Genomic DNA, 19,340 nt, shown 5'->3' on the forward strand with positions numbered 1-19,340 from the left:
TATAAACATTTTCTAGTTTTTGAGCCATTTTCTAGTTTTAGGCCACATTATCATTTCTAGACACTGGCACAAAATAAGTATTCCTCCATTAGTGGAATAGGCATGTGTGATGGATTCCACCTACCACAAAAAAGCTTGCTCTTCTAGGAAAGAGGAAACTTAGATTCTTTTACAACTACATGATCTCCATGGGTTCACTTTAGACACTCCTCAGACTTTACCTTATATTAACCATACATATCACGTATTGTTTGGGGTTTTAGCAATGATCTTTGATGTCATAATATCTTCCCTCCTTTTTTTTACTTTCCTCTCCCTAGCACCTCTCTTTCCCCTTGAAAATAATTTACCCCCTACCCTCTCTTGACAAAGTACATGTTTCCCCCTGATGGTGTTTACTCATCAAGCTCATGATAGATTGCCATTGCATACCTGTAATGATATAAAATATAAATAATAGTATTCCCAAAAAGAGATAAATGGTCTCTGTGGAAAAGGTGTTTCTCTTATGTTCACTGACAGACACAGCTCTTCTTAATCTTGACCATGGAGCTATCAGGCCACCTACAGGAGTAATACACTAGGCAGAAAAGAACACTGCTCCGCCTGAGGGCAGTCCTAGTTGGTATAAAACCCCCTCTCTGCTATAGGCAATCCAATTTTACTAAGTTGATGTATTTGCGTCTTTGTATGATCACTTTCGCAGCAAGGTTTTGCTGGCTACTGTTACACGCTCCTTGTTTTCCCCTTTAGGGGTTTTTTGGGTGGGTGGCATGTTTGCATGGTTGCCACTTCTTGTTTTTGCCCACTCCTCTTTGAGGCACTGCTTTGGGACATTCCTATGGTCAAGATTAAGAAGTGTCCATCAATGAACGCAAGAGAAAATTGGATTTTTGTTACTGACCGTAAAATCCCTTTCTCTGAGTTCAATGACAGACACAGCACCCACCCCTCTTATACTCTAATGCAGAAGTTTGTACTTCTGACACTGCTTTATTAAAAATTGGATTGCCTATAGCAGAGAGGGGGTTTTATACCCACTAGGACTGCCCATAGGCAGTGCTTTAGATTTCCTGTCTAGTGTCCTACTCCTGTAGGTGGTAATATAACCCTATGATCAAAATTAAGAAGAGCTGTGTCCGTAAATGAACTTAGAGAAAGTGATTTTATGGTGAGTAACAATTTACGCAGCACTCTACACACACACATATATATATATACACACAGTATACATATATATATATATATATTATATACACTATATTTCCAAAAGTATTGGGACGCCTGTCTTTACACGCACATGAACTTTAATGGCATCCCAGTCTTGGTCCATAGGGTTCAATATTGAGTTGGCCGACCCTTTGCAGATATAACACCTTCAACTCTTCTGGGAAGTCTGTCCACAATGTTTAGGATTGTGTTTATGGGAATGTTTGACCATTCTTCCAGAAGTGCATTTGTGAGATCAGGCACTGATGTCGGACAAGAAGTCCTGGCTGGCAGTCTCCGCTCTAATTCACCCCAAAGGTATTCTATCGAGTTGAGGTCCTGTGGCCATGGAGGTGATTGGAACACCTGAATCCAATGATTTGGAGGAGTGCCCCAATACTTTTGGAAATATAGTGTATATTATACATTCAATATCTGATGTAGTCCTATGTGGGAGATGACAGTATAAATGTACTATATCCACGGGCTTGTAACATAAGATATATTTTAATGTATCTACTCTTGAGATGGAAATGTATGCACATGTAGTGCTCATCCCCTTAGGGGCCGCTGAATTTGATGGGCCCCCTAAGCTCTGCACAGCCAGGCAACATGCATTTACCACATCTTCACATACAGAGTTAGTAAAACAGTCCTTGAGCTGTTGTTTTTATTGAGGGGTTAACAAATTGTATGGGGTCTATGGGTATATGGTGTACCCAAGCAACTGAAAACATGAGAACAAACTTCTTATCAAACTGTACACTGTACAAAAATGTGAATCAACAAAAACAGCACTGGGCAAGGGATTGTAAGGTCTGCCACTTAAGTAGTCCTAGATGAGAACTAGTTGGGACTTGCACCTGACCGCCCTCTCCCTTTATCTGGCCTAGGGGGCATAGAAGTACTCACACTGTCCTGTCCTGTTAGCTTGGTTGGTTGAAGCTGCTTTCAGGCCTTACGCTGGGCTGGCTCCTTCCCTGCTGTCAGGATTGTCCTCTCTAGGAGACCTGGCACAGTGGAGATCCTTCTGTCCAGCAACCAACCTATAGGTAGGCTCCCCTCCCTGGGGCCCCTTCCCTGGCTCCACTCTCCAGCACCTGCCTTCAGTCCATCTTCCACCTGACTCACCTGCTTCACAAGCTCTGTCATATTTAAGGGTTGCTCTTAGCCACCATGCCCCGCTTCCTGCCTGTGGATTGGCCAAATTCCCCATACCATGCAAATCTGGGCCTCCTCTCATCCTCTGTCTCTCTTCCAGAAAGTGCCAGAGGTTTCTGGAAGGGTCGAAGGACTCCTGAAGCCCTGACCTGTAGAGCCTCCCAGCCTGTACTGAGGTGACCTCTCTACCTCTCTCCCAGACTGACTCATTCAAGGCTTTTAATAAGCCTCTAACTAAAAAACAACAAATGCTACCTAGCACTGCACTGCACTACACTACACTACACTACAGCACTACACACAGATAAATGTGATTATGAAACTACAGCCAAACCTTTGTAATGTCATATTTTTGAGTTTTGTTACTTCAAACATTTAAGCAAATGAATGAATACATGAAATAAATATAAGTAAACACATAAACATTTATATAGTACATAAAGTATCATAACTTTTTATTTATTAACGGCTTCCCACCCGGCCATTGTACATAACTGGCTGGGTGGGACAAGTGCCATTCTGACAGGATGTACTCGTGTGCTCGTGTGCGGATTCAGGGTCACAAAGTGGTGCTATTCTGTGATGGCTGTGTCCCTTCGACACAGTGCATCACAGACAGGGACATGGGTGCTATGATTGGCCCTCCTGATCATGAGATGGCAGTGCCCAATCACAGCCATCGCACAATGTAAACAGAGGTACATCCCTCTGCATTGCCTGTCCTCACTGACAGCTCAGTGAGAGCTCAGTGAGGAGGGGGAGAGCCTGTCAGTGATCTGTGTATAGCTGCTGATTTTACTGTACAGCTACACACAGATCACACTGAGTGCAGCCATCGCACACCAGTGCACCAAGCACCATCTGACCCTGTCAAAGTGTACATCAACATCTGTACCAGTGTCCCATCAACATCTGTCAGTGTACCAGTGCACAAAAACATCTGTAACAGTGTACCAGTGCATATCAACATCTGCAATAGTGTTCCATTGCAACATCAACATCTATCAGTGTCCAATTGTAACATCAGCATCTGTCAGTGTCCCATTGTAACAGCAACATCTGTCATGTCCCCAGTGGACTTTCAACATCTGTGCACAAAAACAAAGTGCACAAAAACATCTGTCAGTGTACCAGAGTCCCATCAACATCTGTACCAGTGTACCATTGCACAAAAATATCTTTCACAGTGTACCAGTGTCTCATCACCGTCTGTCATAGTGTACCAGTGCACAAAAATATGTGTCACAGCGTACCAGTGTTCCATCAACATCTGTCATGGTAAACCAGTACACAAAAACATCTGTCACAATGTACCACTGCACACCAACATCTGTCACAGTGTACCAGTGCGCATCAACATCCGCAATAGTATTTCATTGCAACATCAACCTATGTCAGTGTCACACTGCAACATCAATATCTGTTTGTGTTCCTATTGGACCACGAACATCTGTCGGTGTCCCTAGTGGACCGACAACATCTGTTGGTGTCCCCAGTGGTCCATCAACATGTGTACCAGTGTCCCATCAACATCTGTCACAGTGTACCAGTGCCCCATCAACATCTGTCACAGTATACTAGTGCACAAAAACAGCTGTCTGCAGACTGTTCTACAGGAATGCTTTAGATTGGACCCGAAAAGACAGGGCATCTCACTCAAAAGTCCAACAAAATCCATACATTCAACAATGCATTTTTTTTGTGCAGATAGACAACCCCTTCCTCATTTGATTGACGTATTGATGGCGATCAAGGATGAACTCTCCTCTTCTCTCTTTTTTGAAAGAATATAGTGTACCACTCATGTTCTCATTTTTTTATATTAATTTTGACACTCCCTTTATGTCTGACTATTTGGTTTTATTTATGACCCCATGGAGGGGATATTGTATTGACATCAGATTGATATGGAAATCTTCTTATGTTCTTTCTGGTTCTGATGAAAGGAGCGCTTGGACAACCAAAATGTGTTGGCTACTTTTTGAATTGGACCCCTGACTTTTAAAGGAATAAAGTTGTATCTGAACCTTTTAGCAGTGAGTTTGTAATTTGATAATGCTAATGCACATACTCCTCAGTTGGTTATTGTTTAAGTCCTCTTAATGTGCCTATGTTCCTGTGGACACCTGGGAACCAGTGCATAAAGCATTCTCAACAGTAGGCTGCTATACAAAAAGTGTGCCTCAGCAGTGGTCATTTGTTCTTAACAGAGATGCAAACCTCACACTTATATAAAAGCTGCTTTATTTTCCTGTACAGCCATTTTTTTAGAAGAAGAAAATTACAAACCATTTTGTAGACTTCTAGTAGTAATTAGTTGTGCTTGAAATATAGTCACCCCCACCTTCTCAGAAATAAGATGTTTGAGTAAATATCTTTCTAATATGATTTATTTTTCTTATCCACTATTTTCATGACCTAGTCTTATATGTCTTAAAATCAAAATAGAAGAAAAGCTGGTTTGGGATGATAAGAGAGGCTACAAAACATTGTGGATTGATGTCAGTATCATATCATTTTAACTGCCACTTGAAAGCTTCTAATGTCACCAGGTTTTATAAAATGCAGCTGTTTCTAGGAAAGTAAACAGTAAATTGTTCTTTTGCCTGCAGGAATGGCACATTCCTCATGAATGACACTAAGGGTTTTGTCTAGCCACTCAATTCACACTTGAAAACAATGTTTTGTCATTGTTTTGTCCAAAAATGCTCTATATGAGTGTTTTTTTCTGCCAAGAGAACTGGCATTATTTAAGTCCAGTGTGCATGAACCCTAACTGTTTAGATAGTCCTGATTTTATGCTGGTGGTATGCAGTATGAAGAGCTCAATAAAGAATGCAGACCAAGAAACAACATAGGGCAATGCACAGCATAATGGAGAATGGCACTTGTCAAAAAAAGGATAGCTGTTAATGACAAGGAACTGTATTTTAGCAGTTATTCTTTCTTGGCCATAGATAAGCTCAAGCTCAAGCCTATTAAGGCCTGTAACCTGTATTGTAGTTAATAACTGCTGAAGTATTTCTTACTTTGTTACTGCTGTATTATCCTTCTGTTGTGTTGGCAGGGTTAAATTGAATATTCAGTAATGCAGAAGTGCATCAGCCATCTTTAAGGAGACCACTTTGCTATGCTCCTCTATATATTGTCTCCAGTGCAGGGGCAGCCATCTTGACCGGGTCTTATTCAATCCTGGAAGTGATTGGCTGATGCAACAAAGCAAGGAGAAGTGGGTCTGCAGGCTGGTGACAAAAGAGGAGAGGACTGCCTTGAATCAAAAGACCATGTGGGAAAAAGACTGAGCTGCTGCTGGCTGAACAGAACTCTGACTACAATTAGGAGAGAGGCCTCAGAGAAGACATCGCATGGGACCTTGCCTCAGAGACCAGGAACTTTCTCCCTGGGAGGGAGGATCTCCACTGCTTGTAAGGAACAAAAACAGGGACTGCCTCAGCAGGATTGAAAGAGAGACATAACAGCAACTCCTATCTCTATCTGATGACTTGGACTGAAACAGAGCATGTGTCCAGGAACCCAGAAGAGGGTGCCCAAAGTCTGGTAAGAGACTAACACTGCACAAGTTAATGTGTTGTCTGCTGAGTACTATTGTGCTTTCTTCAAGAACCCCAACTTTATATACTTTTACTAGGTTAATGAATTTCAGTTCTGTTAATACTACTAGTCAGAACAGTACAGGTGTTTAACCATATTTGTCAGTAATGTTGTTGTCTTATTGACTGTTGCTAAGCCTCTGTTCTTTTAGGCTATGCTTGGCACAAAAAAAATATTCAAAATACCTCAAAGTGTGTTGGTAAGTGCTTTGTAAGAATGGTATGTCATCTTCAGGTGTAAAGAGAAATCAGAAAACAATTGACTTCTCTTTGGGCCAAGCTGCAGGCCATTAGTACAGTAGTTTAGAATTTTGGTTGGACTATTAAGGGATCTGGCATCTGACAGTATAATGTGGCTTACATAAAGAGGGAAATATAACTTAATTGGTCTTTTTAAATGAGGTATGGAGTCTGCATAAACTATTGTAGGGTAGTAAACATAGCTTGATTTTGGTTTTGTCTCCCCCAATCATCCTCAAAGAGACTAGAGTTCTACAATCAGCCATTGCTAAGTTTGTGTAGATGGGTGTATGATGTAAGTCCATAGCATGAAGTATAATAGATAGCAGTAGGGGGAGTTAGAGATCAAAGGCATGTTAAAAAAAACACCAGATGAGCAACTGAATATAGGTTCCAGCAGCTCTGCAGACCAGTGGCCACAGATCTGGAGGTCTCTGTAGATGCAGTGATAATGATGGAAACAAGTAGAACCTGAAGTAAAGAAAACAGTAAGTCAGAAGACACAGTTAAAAAGAAGAGACAAGAAACCAGAACTCCATGCAGGAACATCAACTGGCAGAAATAGCTGTAGTTTAACATCAATGTGTGCAACAGAACAACAGTCACCAGGTGTCATAAGAACTGTATCAGGTGCAGTCCAGTTGGGTAAGAGGAACCCCCAAGCTTGTCAAAGTCTGTGAATTCAATAAATGTATGCACTGACATCAAAAAGAATGTTTAGTTTGTGGCTTCATTTCTAAGATATTCTGTGGCTGCAGATGGGGTGTCAAAGAAGTGGATGTTACTTTGATCCACCTTGTTGGGTATATCATCATGTAGAGGATGTTGTACTTACGATGGCATTCTTAGAGTATTCAGAGTATTTTGCACATTGACACATCTAGGCTGGAAATATGGATTATTTGGAACCTTCTATTTCTGAATCTTTATGCTTTCTGGCTTTTTTGCAATATCCCTGTCTTTAAAATGTGGCATTTTCAGGAGATATGGTCTAGGAAAGGCAGGTAGCACTGGTCTGGAGGGGACCTTCTGAGCCTTTTCTACTGAGAATAAGGATGTGAAGCTTTCAGCCCCAAACGTTTCTCCAGCTATCCCTCAGTGAACATTATGGATGGTTTTCCTTTTATTTCCACTTCTAGTTGGCCAATGATACAAACATTGTTTCTTTTGAGTCTATTTTCCATGTTTTTAAGCCTGTAATTATATTTAAAGAGTTTCTGTGAGGTTATCCTGTTGTCTTGTTGCATAGGGCTCAGCATATTCTCCACAGAGCCCACCCTGACCCCTTACACTGTTGTGCAGTTCCTTTGCATTTCAATATCCTGCCAAATAAGCAGTCCTTCTTAATGCTATAAGGAAGGCAAACAGGGATGTTATACAAGTATTCACTTGTGAGATAAATGTGGTAAGTGTCCAATCAGGTCTAATAGGATAGTCAGTATGAGGTTGATGCATAGATGTAAAATTGCTTGTAGCACTCATTGTGGCCCCCACTGTAGCAGTGGGGGTCAGGATGTACACATCTTTCATGATGGAATTCTCTACCCTGCTCCAGAGAAGTCCAGGTGTGTATGCTCCTCTTTGTTGTCCTTGGTTATGGTGGATAAACAAAATAATCAGTACACAAAATGAGGGAAGCAGTCTGGAGGGCCCCTGGGGTAGAATGACAGTAAAAACAGTTGTACTGGGGTATAGAGGACATCGAGTGGAAGACCCAGCACACTCATCCACAAGCATTCAATTCCAAGCCATATTCCTAATATATGTTACATTAATTCACAGGCAGATAAAGCTAGACATGTAAAATTTTTGGAATATTTGAAGCCATGATAAAAAAACATTTTACATAAAGTCTAAGAAATCTTTTATCGAGGTCATGTTATATAGTTTGAATACCATGTCATAAATATATTATTTATCACTGTAAAAATCTCTACTCCTTTTTTTCAAAATTTTCCTGGAAAAAAACCCCTAAAAACAGCTTTGAAAAAAAAATGAAAAAAATGGAAAAAAACAGTTTATTTCCCAATTTTCAGTTTTGTTTCCCCAGCCCTTCACAACTATAGATAAGGCAAATTAGATTTATATGGGATAATCATGATGAACCTTTGACCAGCTGATGTCAAGTTAAAGCGGAAATTCACCCTAAATGGGAAGTTCCACTTTAAATATCCCCCCCCCCTCCTCTAAAATCATTGGTAGGTTTTTTGTTTTTTGGGGGGGAAACTGGTACCTCTTTCTGGCAGGTATCGGCTCCCACTTCAACTGGAATCATCTAGGCAATTCCACTGGAAGTTCTCCTCCCCCACCTGCAAATTCCTTGGACATGTCACAGGTTCTAGGAGACTGTGGGTCTATTTACAAAGTGCAGCAGTGCAACTTACACATGTGCAGTGGGTAGCTGGCTGTGAAGCTATATGGAATTACAGCCAGCATCCCACAGTTAACATGCTGACACCAGGGACCCGAAGACTGGCAAAGAACCAGCATGGGTGAGGATGGTGTTGGATCCCTTGTCAGGTAAGTGTCCTTTTATTAAAAGTCAGCAGCTACAGTATTTTTTCAGTGATTAAGATCCTCTTTAAAGGGTGATTAGTTGTAATATTTTATTGCAGGCATTATATTTTAATGGCTCATGATGGATGTATTTGATTGCTTTACCTCTCCTGCTTTTATGTGCACAAACCTGCATGTTTGAAAAATCCAAACGTGTATGTGCCTGTTTATGTTACAGTCTGTAAAAAAAAAAAAGATTCACCCCCCCATGTCTGTCAGTAGCATTGAAACATAACGTTTATTGCCTGATCATGTCAGTAGGTCTGTTATTTTATCACTTTCTGTTATACAGTGACATTGCTGCTCATTCTGCAGTGAAACCACACAGCAGTGTTGTCACCCTATGGACAGGGAAGCCTTGGATGGACTTGTAAAAAACAAAGATAGCACATTCTATTGCCACACAAGCCATACTCTAATCAGAGAGATGGTACTGGGAGGAGGGTAGGGGGTGGAACCAAGGAATGGTTTTTATAGCTGGGTAGAGGCGGAAACAAGGGGTGACTCGGAAAGGGGGAGTTCCTGTGCCTATTGTCTGAGAAAAAAAGCCCTGTCTGTGGATAAAGGTGTGATTCCATTTTATGCATCAGACGTTTTCAATATTGCGTGCATATAGCTGATTCTCCATTGTCTGAAGGGGTGAAGGCCAGTTCATGTCTGTAGAAGAATGGGATGAGTCTTAGATGTCCCTGCTCAGAGTACCCACAGAATAGTGCTAGGTGTAGATTGGGCATACTGGCTGAGTGTGTGACTCTTAACGCCCATAGTGTTATGAGAGTAATCTATGCTGTTTGCGATGTTACCCCTTTCGTTTACATATAACCCTTTGGGATTGATGTTGAAGGTCTTCCACTGTCAACAAGGTCATATAGCTGAAACATGTATCTTTTTACTAATAGCAAAAAAGTCTTAGCAAGAAATCATGACATCATTTAATAATTTGTGAATGGGTGACTACCTGGCAAAGTGAGTGTTTATTTTCTGTGCTACTTTGGTTCTATTTTGTTAGTACACCAGCAAATAAACAAACTTGTGACTTACCACAGTTATCTTCATCTGCTTGGTTTCCACACTCATCAACTCCATTACAGTGCATAAACTGAGGAAGACACTTTGTGATATTGCCACAAGGGAAGTATCCAAGAGGGCAGGAGACTTCGGAATGCACACTTTCTGCTGATGCAACTAGTGAAAAAGGAAAAGGTTGTGGGTTACTTTTACTTGTACTGAGTATTTGTTATAAAATAAATAAGATAACTGATGGTGCAGTTACAGTAATATCTTCACTCATCACCATACTGCTAAAATGTATTTGTTGTTCAGATACTCACATTATTACTATGTAGAATGCATAACATTTTATTCAAATGATCATGTTGATTGCATTCATATATGATCCACTATCTACAAAGCTTCATATCATATTATATTTAGATTCTGTTTTTTACATCAACCAAACAATTCAGTATTATTAGGACTGTAACTTATGCTCATTGCATGGTATTGCTGTATCTTAGATATACTTTAAACCTTGCTGAGAAAGTTGAGAAAAATATTTAATTGTTGCATCTTATAGTTATAAATTGATCAGAGCGGGGGCGTGGTCTGCCGCGGCTGGAAGATGGCCGCATAGAGAGGGAGCTCCCACCGGCCGGATCCCTCTGCATCGCCGTACAATGGAGCGGGGTGAGAGAGAGCTGCCACATCATGGGGAAGACTGACCGGACCTCATCCGGTGCCCGATCGCGCTCCCCACGGAGCCAGGGTGTGCAGGGGAGACACATACAGGAGCTCTTCCGCTCCCAGCAGCAAAGGGAAGGGCCGCAGCCATCTCCTTCTCCTGCTGCATCCCCCCCCTCTCTACGGCTGCTGACACACTTAACCCTCCCTGCTCTGACATGCAGGCAGCTCCAGACACAGTGCCTCAGCATGATGTCCCCTCTGCCTCACAATCTCTGTCCCTAAGGGATCTTCAGGCTGTGGCCGCTGACATTAAGGCCACCCTGACAGCCACACTCACTGCAGCATTGGGGGATCTGCATAATGATTTAAGGGCCATGGGTTCGCGATTGGAACATGTGGAATCCGCATCCAGGCAAACTGGATCCGCCATTCTTGATTTACAACATCAGTCAACGATACACGCTTCAACTATCAGAGAACTCCACAGGCATATTGAGGATTTAGATAACCATGGCCGCAGGCGTAATATCAGAATCCGCGGTCTCCCAGAATCAGTAGAAAATACCGATATTCCCAAAGCAGCAATGGCCATATTCAATAACCTCCTTGGTCGCCCGCCAGCAACCCTGATTGACATCGAACGTGTGCACAGAGCAATCCGCCCCAGAAGGGGAGATGCAGACCCACCCAGGGATATCGTTTGCTGCCTAGTAAGTTTTCCGCTCAAAGAAGATGTCCTCCGATGTGCTAGAGACAGAGGGCGCCTTCTATATGAGGGGACAGAAATACAACTGTTTCAGGACTTATCCAGCACCACCCTGCGCCAACGGCGTGCTTTATGCCCTCTTCTGGATACGCTCCGTTCGCGTAACATTCCGTGCAGATGGAGGTTCCCCTTCTGTCTCTCTGTACAAGTTAGTGGTCGTTCTTACAACCTGCGAACCCCTGAAGAACTGCCCTCTTTCTGTGCCTCCATAGACATCCCACTGATTGACCTGCCTGATTGGTTCAGCTCCATGAGACTACCGCTATCCCAGGATTTGGTAGCCGAGGATAGTGCTATGGATTGGCGCGGTCAGTCTTATCGTAGAGGGCGGATGGCCCCATCGACCCTCCGAGACCCCTCATAGGGGACGCCACGACTACCTTCAGCCCGACGGCCTCTCTGGCGCACAGGAGGCCACGACGCGAAACCTAATGGTCCCTGTTCTTCCCTCAACACTGCTTCTTCGATGCATACCCTGCTGAGTGTTTACGTTCTACTGCTACTGCACACCTTTTTTCGTCCACTCGCCCCAAATGTTCCAGTTGCGCACTTGCGCTCTCTGATCAATGCTCGTCGGACTCCTACTTTACTGCCTTTACTACTTATCCGTCAAGATTACAGCCTGCGATCCATGGGACTCTGTCACTGCCCTATACGAAAAATTTTGGGCCTCCACAGTTCCTTCCTGCCTTCCAAGGGGTCGGGCGTTGGCCTCGTTCTAGTTGACTCGTCCTCTTACAAGAGGGAACAGTTTCTGGGCTCTGCCTTGCTAATCGTCACCTAGTTCCCCGCATCCCACAGCGAGTCCTCCGCCTCCAGTTGGATATCGATTTGTGCCTTCTCCCAGCCTTCTATCTCCAATTACCATCCGGATGCATCCTGGGCGATGAAAGTCCTCCAGCTTCGTCTTCCTGGCAAGCTCTGAACTTCGCCCTCACGTCTTTGGGGATGTCCTGCTGCTCGCTTGGGGCTGTTCGGTGATGATTTGTTCGCCCCCCCCACCCTCTCCGTGGACATTGGAACGCCTGGCCTTCCCGATCCTTCGGAAGTGATCCCTGCTCAATTTGTAACGTATATTTTCTGTGTGAATATGTTAGTGTCTCTAAAATTCCACCGGGGGGTGGTTTGAGGGGAGGTGGTTATTGTAGGCGGGGACGGGTAACTGCTTTTTTTTAGGGGAGTGTAACTGTTCGTACAGTCAGTGGAATCTGATTGTGTGGACGAGCACCACCTCTCCCCGCTACCGGTTAGACATTCCAAAATGGAGCCATGTCATTCTCTCCTGCCCGGCTTTCACTTGGCCGAAATGGCATACCTGAGGGCCTGTTTGCCTTTGCTCACCCCCATGCTCACTTCCCTCCGCCTCCTCCTCCCCACTCCTACGCCATTCCAAGAGAGGTGATGCTCGTCCCCTTTGCTTCCCTGGGGGCGCCAGCTACTATATTTGTGTGTGGGGGAAGGGGGAGGGGGGTTTCCTGTGTCTTATTTAGTCCCCTTGATACTTATATATTTGTGGGATTGATGACGGGCCTTGATCTTAGGGGGCTTCATTGGTAACTGCTGAACAGGGGCTTATTGATGTTTTATCTGTTTTTGTCATGCTCATTCATGTTTTGATATTGTTGACTTGTTATGTTTTTGCCTTGTGATGCAGTTTGCCTGTAATATGTGCAGGGGTCTTTCGCTATTCTCCGTTCAGCGAGGTGCCCCTTTACTGTCTCGCGCTCACCTTGGCTTAGGCTGTCCTTCCCAATGCGTTCACTCTGTATGTGCCTTTACACTTCTTTAATACTAAGTGTAGCTAGACCCCTCGCTCGGCAACATTTCACTTGAGATACACCTAATAAATTTGCCCATGTCTTCTTCTTCTGCATGTTACATAACACTTCATCCCCCACGGAAGACCAATACCCAAACCTTCTATGTGCTCCACCCCTGCGGACTCCTGACACCACTTACCTCTCTCGAACCCCGCCCCCTTGTGCTTGCCTTTTTTTTTATAATTTCTCATAGGGGGCTACCGGCCAGCGGATGCGCACTTCCTGGTTTTACGCCGACCTCGTTCCCCACACAGTGAGCTCGGCGAGCTTCCACTGATCCTTTTCTTTCGGCTTCTATCTTTATCTTTTTTCTGAGCTTCTCTTTTATCTTTGTGCTCCTCTTCCTTTTCCCCATCCTTTTCCCCTCTTCCTGTTTCTCTTTCTCTCACGTGGAACAGCGGGTCTGTTCCTCAAGCCGTATACTATCTATAATCTTCTTTTTCACCCCCCCCCCTTTTTTTTTTTTTTCTTTCCCCTCCCCCCTTCTTTTTCCCATCCCCCGGATCCTCGGCATACCGAAGCTTCGGACTCAGGCTTCGCCTTCCAGCAGTCATGCTTTCTTCCGCCTCACAGCCGGGACAATTGTCTCTGAAACTCCTTTCACTAAATATCAAAGGTCTGAACATACCCGAAAAGCGCTCCATGCTCCTCTCTTACTTACACAAACAGAAAGCGGATGTGGTCTTTTTACAAGAAACGCATTTTCGCCAAGACTCCATTCCAAAGCTTTACAATTTCTGCTTCCCCACGGTCCTCCACGCCACCAACCCCCTGGCTAAGTCTATGGGGGTTGCAATACTGTTTGCCAGACACCTCCAGTTTCATATAACAGATTCCATGGTGGATCCTGAGGGTAGATACCTGTTTATAAAGGGAGTATTCGCTAACAGAACTATCACATTCGCCAATGTCTATGCTCCCAATGTTCAACAGGTCTCCTTCCTGCGCTCAATCATCTCTGCCCTAGCCGCTTTCCAGGAAGGGTTACTGGTACTTGGAGGCGATCTGAATGTCCCTTTGAGCCCTCTGCTAGACTCCTCCTCGGGTAGTTCTTTCTTACCCTACAAGGCTCTCAGGCAAATACATATACAATTACAGCTTCTACAATTACATGACACCTGGCGTACACTTTACCCCACTGTTAAAGATTATACTTTTTTTTCCCCACCACACAATAAGTATTCTAGGATAGACTATTTTTTTTTGTCGCAACCAGATCTCCCTCTCCTCCATGCTGCTACCATAGAACCGATGGTCCTTTCCGATCATCATCCCATCACCATGACGCTACGGTTCCCCATCTCGCACCTGCGCTCCAAATACTGGCGTTTGGATGCTTCCCTTCTTGCAGATGCCGCTATTGTTCAAGAGCTCCGCTCTAATATGGCTGAATATTTTTCCTTGAATAGCTCGTCAGACACCTCACCCATCACACGATGGGAGGCCCACAAGTGTGTCATTCGGGGCAGCCTCATAGCCATTGCGACGAGACGTAAGAAAGCCAAACAGGAGCGTCTGAAGCTCCTCTCAGATAGGATCCGCTCTTTGGAAAGAGTACACAAACAGACTCTGGCTGCGTCGACCCTTTCGGGAACTCACGCATACACGCACACAGCTTCTCACGGAACTGGGTAAGGTGGTTAGAAAAAGATACATTCTTTCACATAAGCTGTATTACGAGTTCGCAAATAAGAGCGGGAAATTTCTAGCCAGAGCTCTTCGTGAGAAACGGGCTAGTATGACGGTACATAAAATCAGAGGCTCTGATGGCATTGAGGCTACATCCAACCCCGATATTGCCGCCCATTTTGAACGCTATTATAAATCTTTGTACAACCTCCCTCCGGAACGTCCCCCTATACATTCGGACAAATCTAGAACTGCCTTGATCTCTGAATTTCTCCATCTCTACGGTTCACCCGCCCTCTCCGAGGATCTGGTGCACGCTTTGGAAAATGATCTCACCTTACTTGAACTGCAATCCTCAGTAAAACAGATGAAACCGGGGAAGAGCCTGGGCCCTGATGGTTTTTCAGTAGCTCCAGTATTAAAAATCTTTTTTAGATATACTGGGTATTCCATTTCTTGCTGCTTTTAACACTCTTGCTCAACCTCCAGGGCCGCCTAACCACCTGTTGGAGGCTCACATTACAGTTATCCCCAAAGACGGGAAGGACAACACCCAGGTCTCCAATTATAGACCCATTTCCTTGCTGAACGTGGACGTCAAACTATTCGCGAAGATCATTGCTAATCGTCTTCTTCCCTTGCTTCCCTCCCTGGTCGATTTGGACCAAGTAGGATTTATCCCTGGTAGAGAAGCAAGGGACAACACTATCAAGGCCCTTAATCTCCACCACTGGCTTCGCAGGTCTAACACTCCGGGTTTTTTCCTCTCCTTGGATGCAGAAAAGGCCTTTGACAGGATTGCCTGGGATTACTTGAACGCGTCTTTAGTGGCACTGGGTCTGGGTGAGAAGATGCTTAACTTTATAATGGCCCTCTACTCTGCCCCTACGGCCCGGGTCCGGGTGAACGGCCATCTGTCAAACTCCTTTCATCTACGGAACGGTACACCTCAGGGATGCCCCCTCTCCCCGCTTTTGTTTGTCCTATCCCTTGAGCCCCTGTTGCGGAAAATTCGTTTAAACCCTGATGTTAAAGGAATCACGGTGGCAGACAAGGAATATAAGCTTGCAGCTTATGCGGATGATATTCTCTTGTTCCTGGCGGACCCTCACATCACCCTTCCGAACCTACTGAAAGACTTTTCCCTTTTCAGATATTTGTCGAATTTTAAAATTAATTTTTCCAAATCTGCCGCCCTTAACATTACCTTGTCAGCTGAGCTAGTCTCTGCTTGTGAGGCCCAATTCCCATTTCACTGGGAAAGGGACTCCCTAACTTATCTCGGTATCCAGCTCACCAGTAACCTTGATGACCTTTATGTGAAAAACTATCTTACCGCTCTTCGCTCTATGCAAGAAGACCTCAATAAATGGCATCGTCCCTGTTTCTTGTGGTTTGGAAGGGCAGCGATCATTAAAATGAATGTACTTCCCCGTCTCCTGTATCTCTTCCAAACATTACCAATTCACTTACCTCTTGCTTTCTTTGCTTCTTGCAAAAGACTGTGTTCACTGTTCCTTTGGAGCCACAAACGTCCGCGTATTGCCTATTCCCAATTAACCCTCTCTAAACTTAAAGGGGGTATAGGATTTCCTGATCTTTACCGCTACTATTGGGCTTGTCATCTTTCCCGGATAGTTGATTGGCACGTTCACACTGCCTCTAAAGACTGGATATCTATAGAGAATGCTTGCTCGCCCTTCCCCCTGGCATCGATTCCTTGGCTTTCGCCGAAACACACGCCACAAGCTCTTCTCACCCATCCTTTGGTGGGACCTACGTTAAAAATTTTCCGTTCGGCTTGTAGATCTGCAGCCATTTCTGACACACCCAACCCCCTGACCCCCATACGCCTCAACTCTGATTCCCCTCTGGAATGCATAAAGACTTTTTAATGAATCACTGGCCACACGAACAGATCTTAGTGAAACATTTTCTCCACAAGGGCAAGGTGAAAACACTCCGAGAATTGCAGGAAAGCCTGGGTATTCGCGAATTCCCTTTCTGGGTATATTTCCAGATCAGACATTATCTGCTCTCTCATAAACCCCCTCATAACTGGCATCGCTCTCTTACCCCATTTGAATCTGCATGCGCGAAGACTGAACCGCGGAAATATCTGATCTCGGAGATCTACCCACTTCTAGTGGAGAGCCGGTCTTATGACTCCCTCCCCGCATGTCGGGCTTGGAAGAGAGAACTTCATGCTGAGCTGTCGGACTCAGACTGGGACCTGGTCTTCCAATACTCTCATAAATGTTCCCTCAATGTCTCGACACAAGAAAACAGCTACAAATTAGCCTCTAGATGGTATCGAACTCCCTCAAGAATTCATAATTTTAACCCAGCCTTCCCCAACAGCTGCTGGAGATGCGGGACCCCAGATGGGTCCTTTCTTCACATATGGTGGTCTTGCCCAATTCTTCAACCATTTTGGCAGGAGGTTCATAGGTTAGTAGTGTCTATAACTACCTTACCCTTAGCTCTCTCTCCTGCTCAATTCCTCCTCCATCACTCTTCCCTTCCCAGGGCTCAGTACTTTAAATCATTAGCCATGCACATGATCAACGCAGCCAGACTCTGTATTCCGGTTCTGTGGGGCTCCACACGCTCTCCCTCTATACGTGAATGGCTCACCCGAGTGGGTAAAACGGCGGACATGGAAGAACTGGTTGCGACTGCCCTCGACACTCCTACGAAATTCTCTCATGTATGGGCTTGCTGGACCCATTTTCTGACTACCCCGGAGTATCGATCCCTCATGGACCAATCTGTCTAAACCTAATTTGGACTTCCTGATAGTGTTATTAGTGGTATTTGACCTGAGGGTGCCATCATACTCCCCCCTGTGTTACACACGCATTCTTTTGACGCCGATGATAGCTTAGGTTCCACCCACTCCCGCTACTGTTTGTATTGAGGATAAGATATTTTTGACGGTTGTCCCCTCTCTTATTTTACCCTCCCCATTTGCTTCCCTTCCCCCCCCCTTTTTTTTTTTTTTTTCTTCTCTCTCTCCTCCTCTTCCTCTTTCTTTCCCTTTTTTCTCGCCTTCTCTTTTCTTTTCTTTTAATATGCTTACACACGTTTCGGACAATTTTTCCAATAGAACACTGAGTATGCTGTCAGCATCACCTCCCGCAATTCGTTAGCGGTTCCCACGACAATTACTCCTACATTCGCACAATTCCACCATCGTATTCTGTAGTATTGACTCTCACCTAGGCATCGTATTTGCTCTTCTCCCCCCTACAGATTTTTACCGCAAGACATTATGGTGGGAGGCCAGACGTCTCTTTATTTTTAGCACTTGACAAGCATACCTAAATATTACAGGCACAACCCTGTCGTGGCCTAGTTCATCCACACTGTTTGGTCTTGCGTTGGACCTCATTTGCCTTTGTATGATATATGCTTTGCTGTATGTCCTATGTGCACTTCATCTGTACATTTTCGTGTGATAATTTGTATCTTGTTTTCAATAAACTTTGTCTTTTGGAATAATAAATTGATCAGAGCAGTTTTCATTTTTGATCTGCTTGTTGGATTCAGTGCAGATACACACTGGAGGTTTTCGGCTCTTATTCTGCTGATCTTCTGGGGTCTCTGTGCAACTTTAAGAAGGAATGGGCATATACCGTATTTGCAAATGTAGGCACTCTTTTTAGTGCTATTTGTCCAAGCACTGTAGAATTTGTTTAATTTGCTGGCAAGCTGGTAAGCGTATTGAGGAACTTTTTGTATTGTATTGTTAAGCTATATATAACCCAGAGAACAAGATGCAATAAGGGAATACCTATTTAACCTATTGCTATTTGTTATCCCCTGAGGAAGCACATGCAAATGCATGAAGAACAAACTAATTTTATTATTAGATCCAAAAAAACCTAGAAGTTGAAGGTAACAGTACTAACCACGTAACCGATTGGAACGAAATCTGTGGTCTCTGCAATATGACTGTTCATGTACAAATGTATAAAGATATTAAACACAAACCAAGCATTTTATAACATATCTATAGTAATGTACAAAAAAAGAAGAATTTATTAAAATTCCTGAGCAGTTCCCATTACCTTGATTAATGTTCTAAAATGTCTTCTTGCATTAAACATTCAGCAGCACTTTCTGTCTTAAATACCTCTATGACTCAGAAACTGTTGAAGTAGTATGTGGGATTGAAAATTAAATGTAGTTTATCTTGACATTTTTTCAGCGAAGATGTTAATGCCAGGTTATATAACAAGAGTGATAAAATGCCTCAAATCTTTTAGTCTTAAGAAATACTGTGTGCTTTATATAAACTACATAAAAATGATGATTACATAAAGCAGTATCGTAAAGCACTATAGATTATGTGCTTAAATTCAGTAGGACTACATAATTATTGCAGAAGTATTTGGTGGGTATAAATATGCATTATTAGGATTGTAAGATCAAGTGGTTCTGTGAATTTTATAATGCTTAATAAATGCTTTGGCCATGTACATTTATATGTTTGTTTAACATGTTGGTGTATCATTGTAATTTACAAAATTGTGATACATTATTAATGTTGTCAAAAACCATGGAATTTCCAAAATTTCAAGATTACTGTAATATTTTTGAAACATGTTTTTGGCAGTGAACACACAAGTAAGGAAAATGTATTTTTCTAATTCTGTCATA

At 43.5% G+C, this 19,340-nt stretch overlaps 1 protein-coding gene across 1 annotated transcript in view; it reads right to left on the bottom strand.

Moving 5' to 3' along the window:
• Positions 1–19,340, bottom strand: part of RXFP1 (relaxin family peptide receptor 1) — a 421,535-nt gene that overhangs the window by 238,226 nt on the left and 163,969 nt on the right. The window contains exon 2 of the mRNA XM_089670400.1: positions 9,819–9,962. Within this exon, the coding sequence (XP_089526526.1) occupies positions 9,819–9,962 (144 nt within the window). The remainder of the gene's footprint in view (positions 1–9,818; positions 9,963–19,340) is intronic.

This window comes from Staurois parvus, unplaced genomic scaffold, assembly GCF_062004578.1.
Source record: "Staurois parvus isolate SC_StPar_1 unplaced genomic scaffold, SC_StPar_1.0 ptg000090l, whole genome shotgun sequence".
Classification (NCBI taxonomy): Eukaryota; Metazoa; Chordata; class Amphibia; order Anura; family Ranidae; genus Staurois; species Staurois parvus.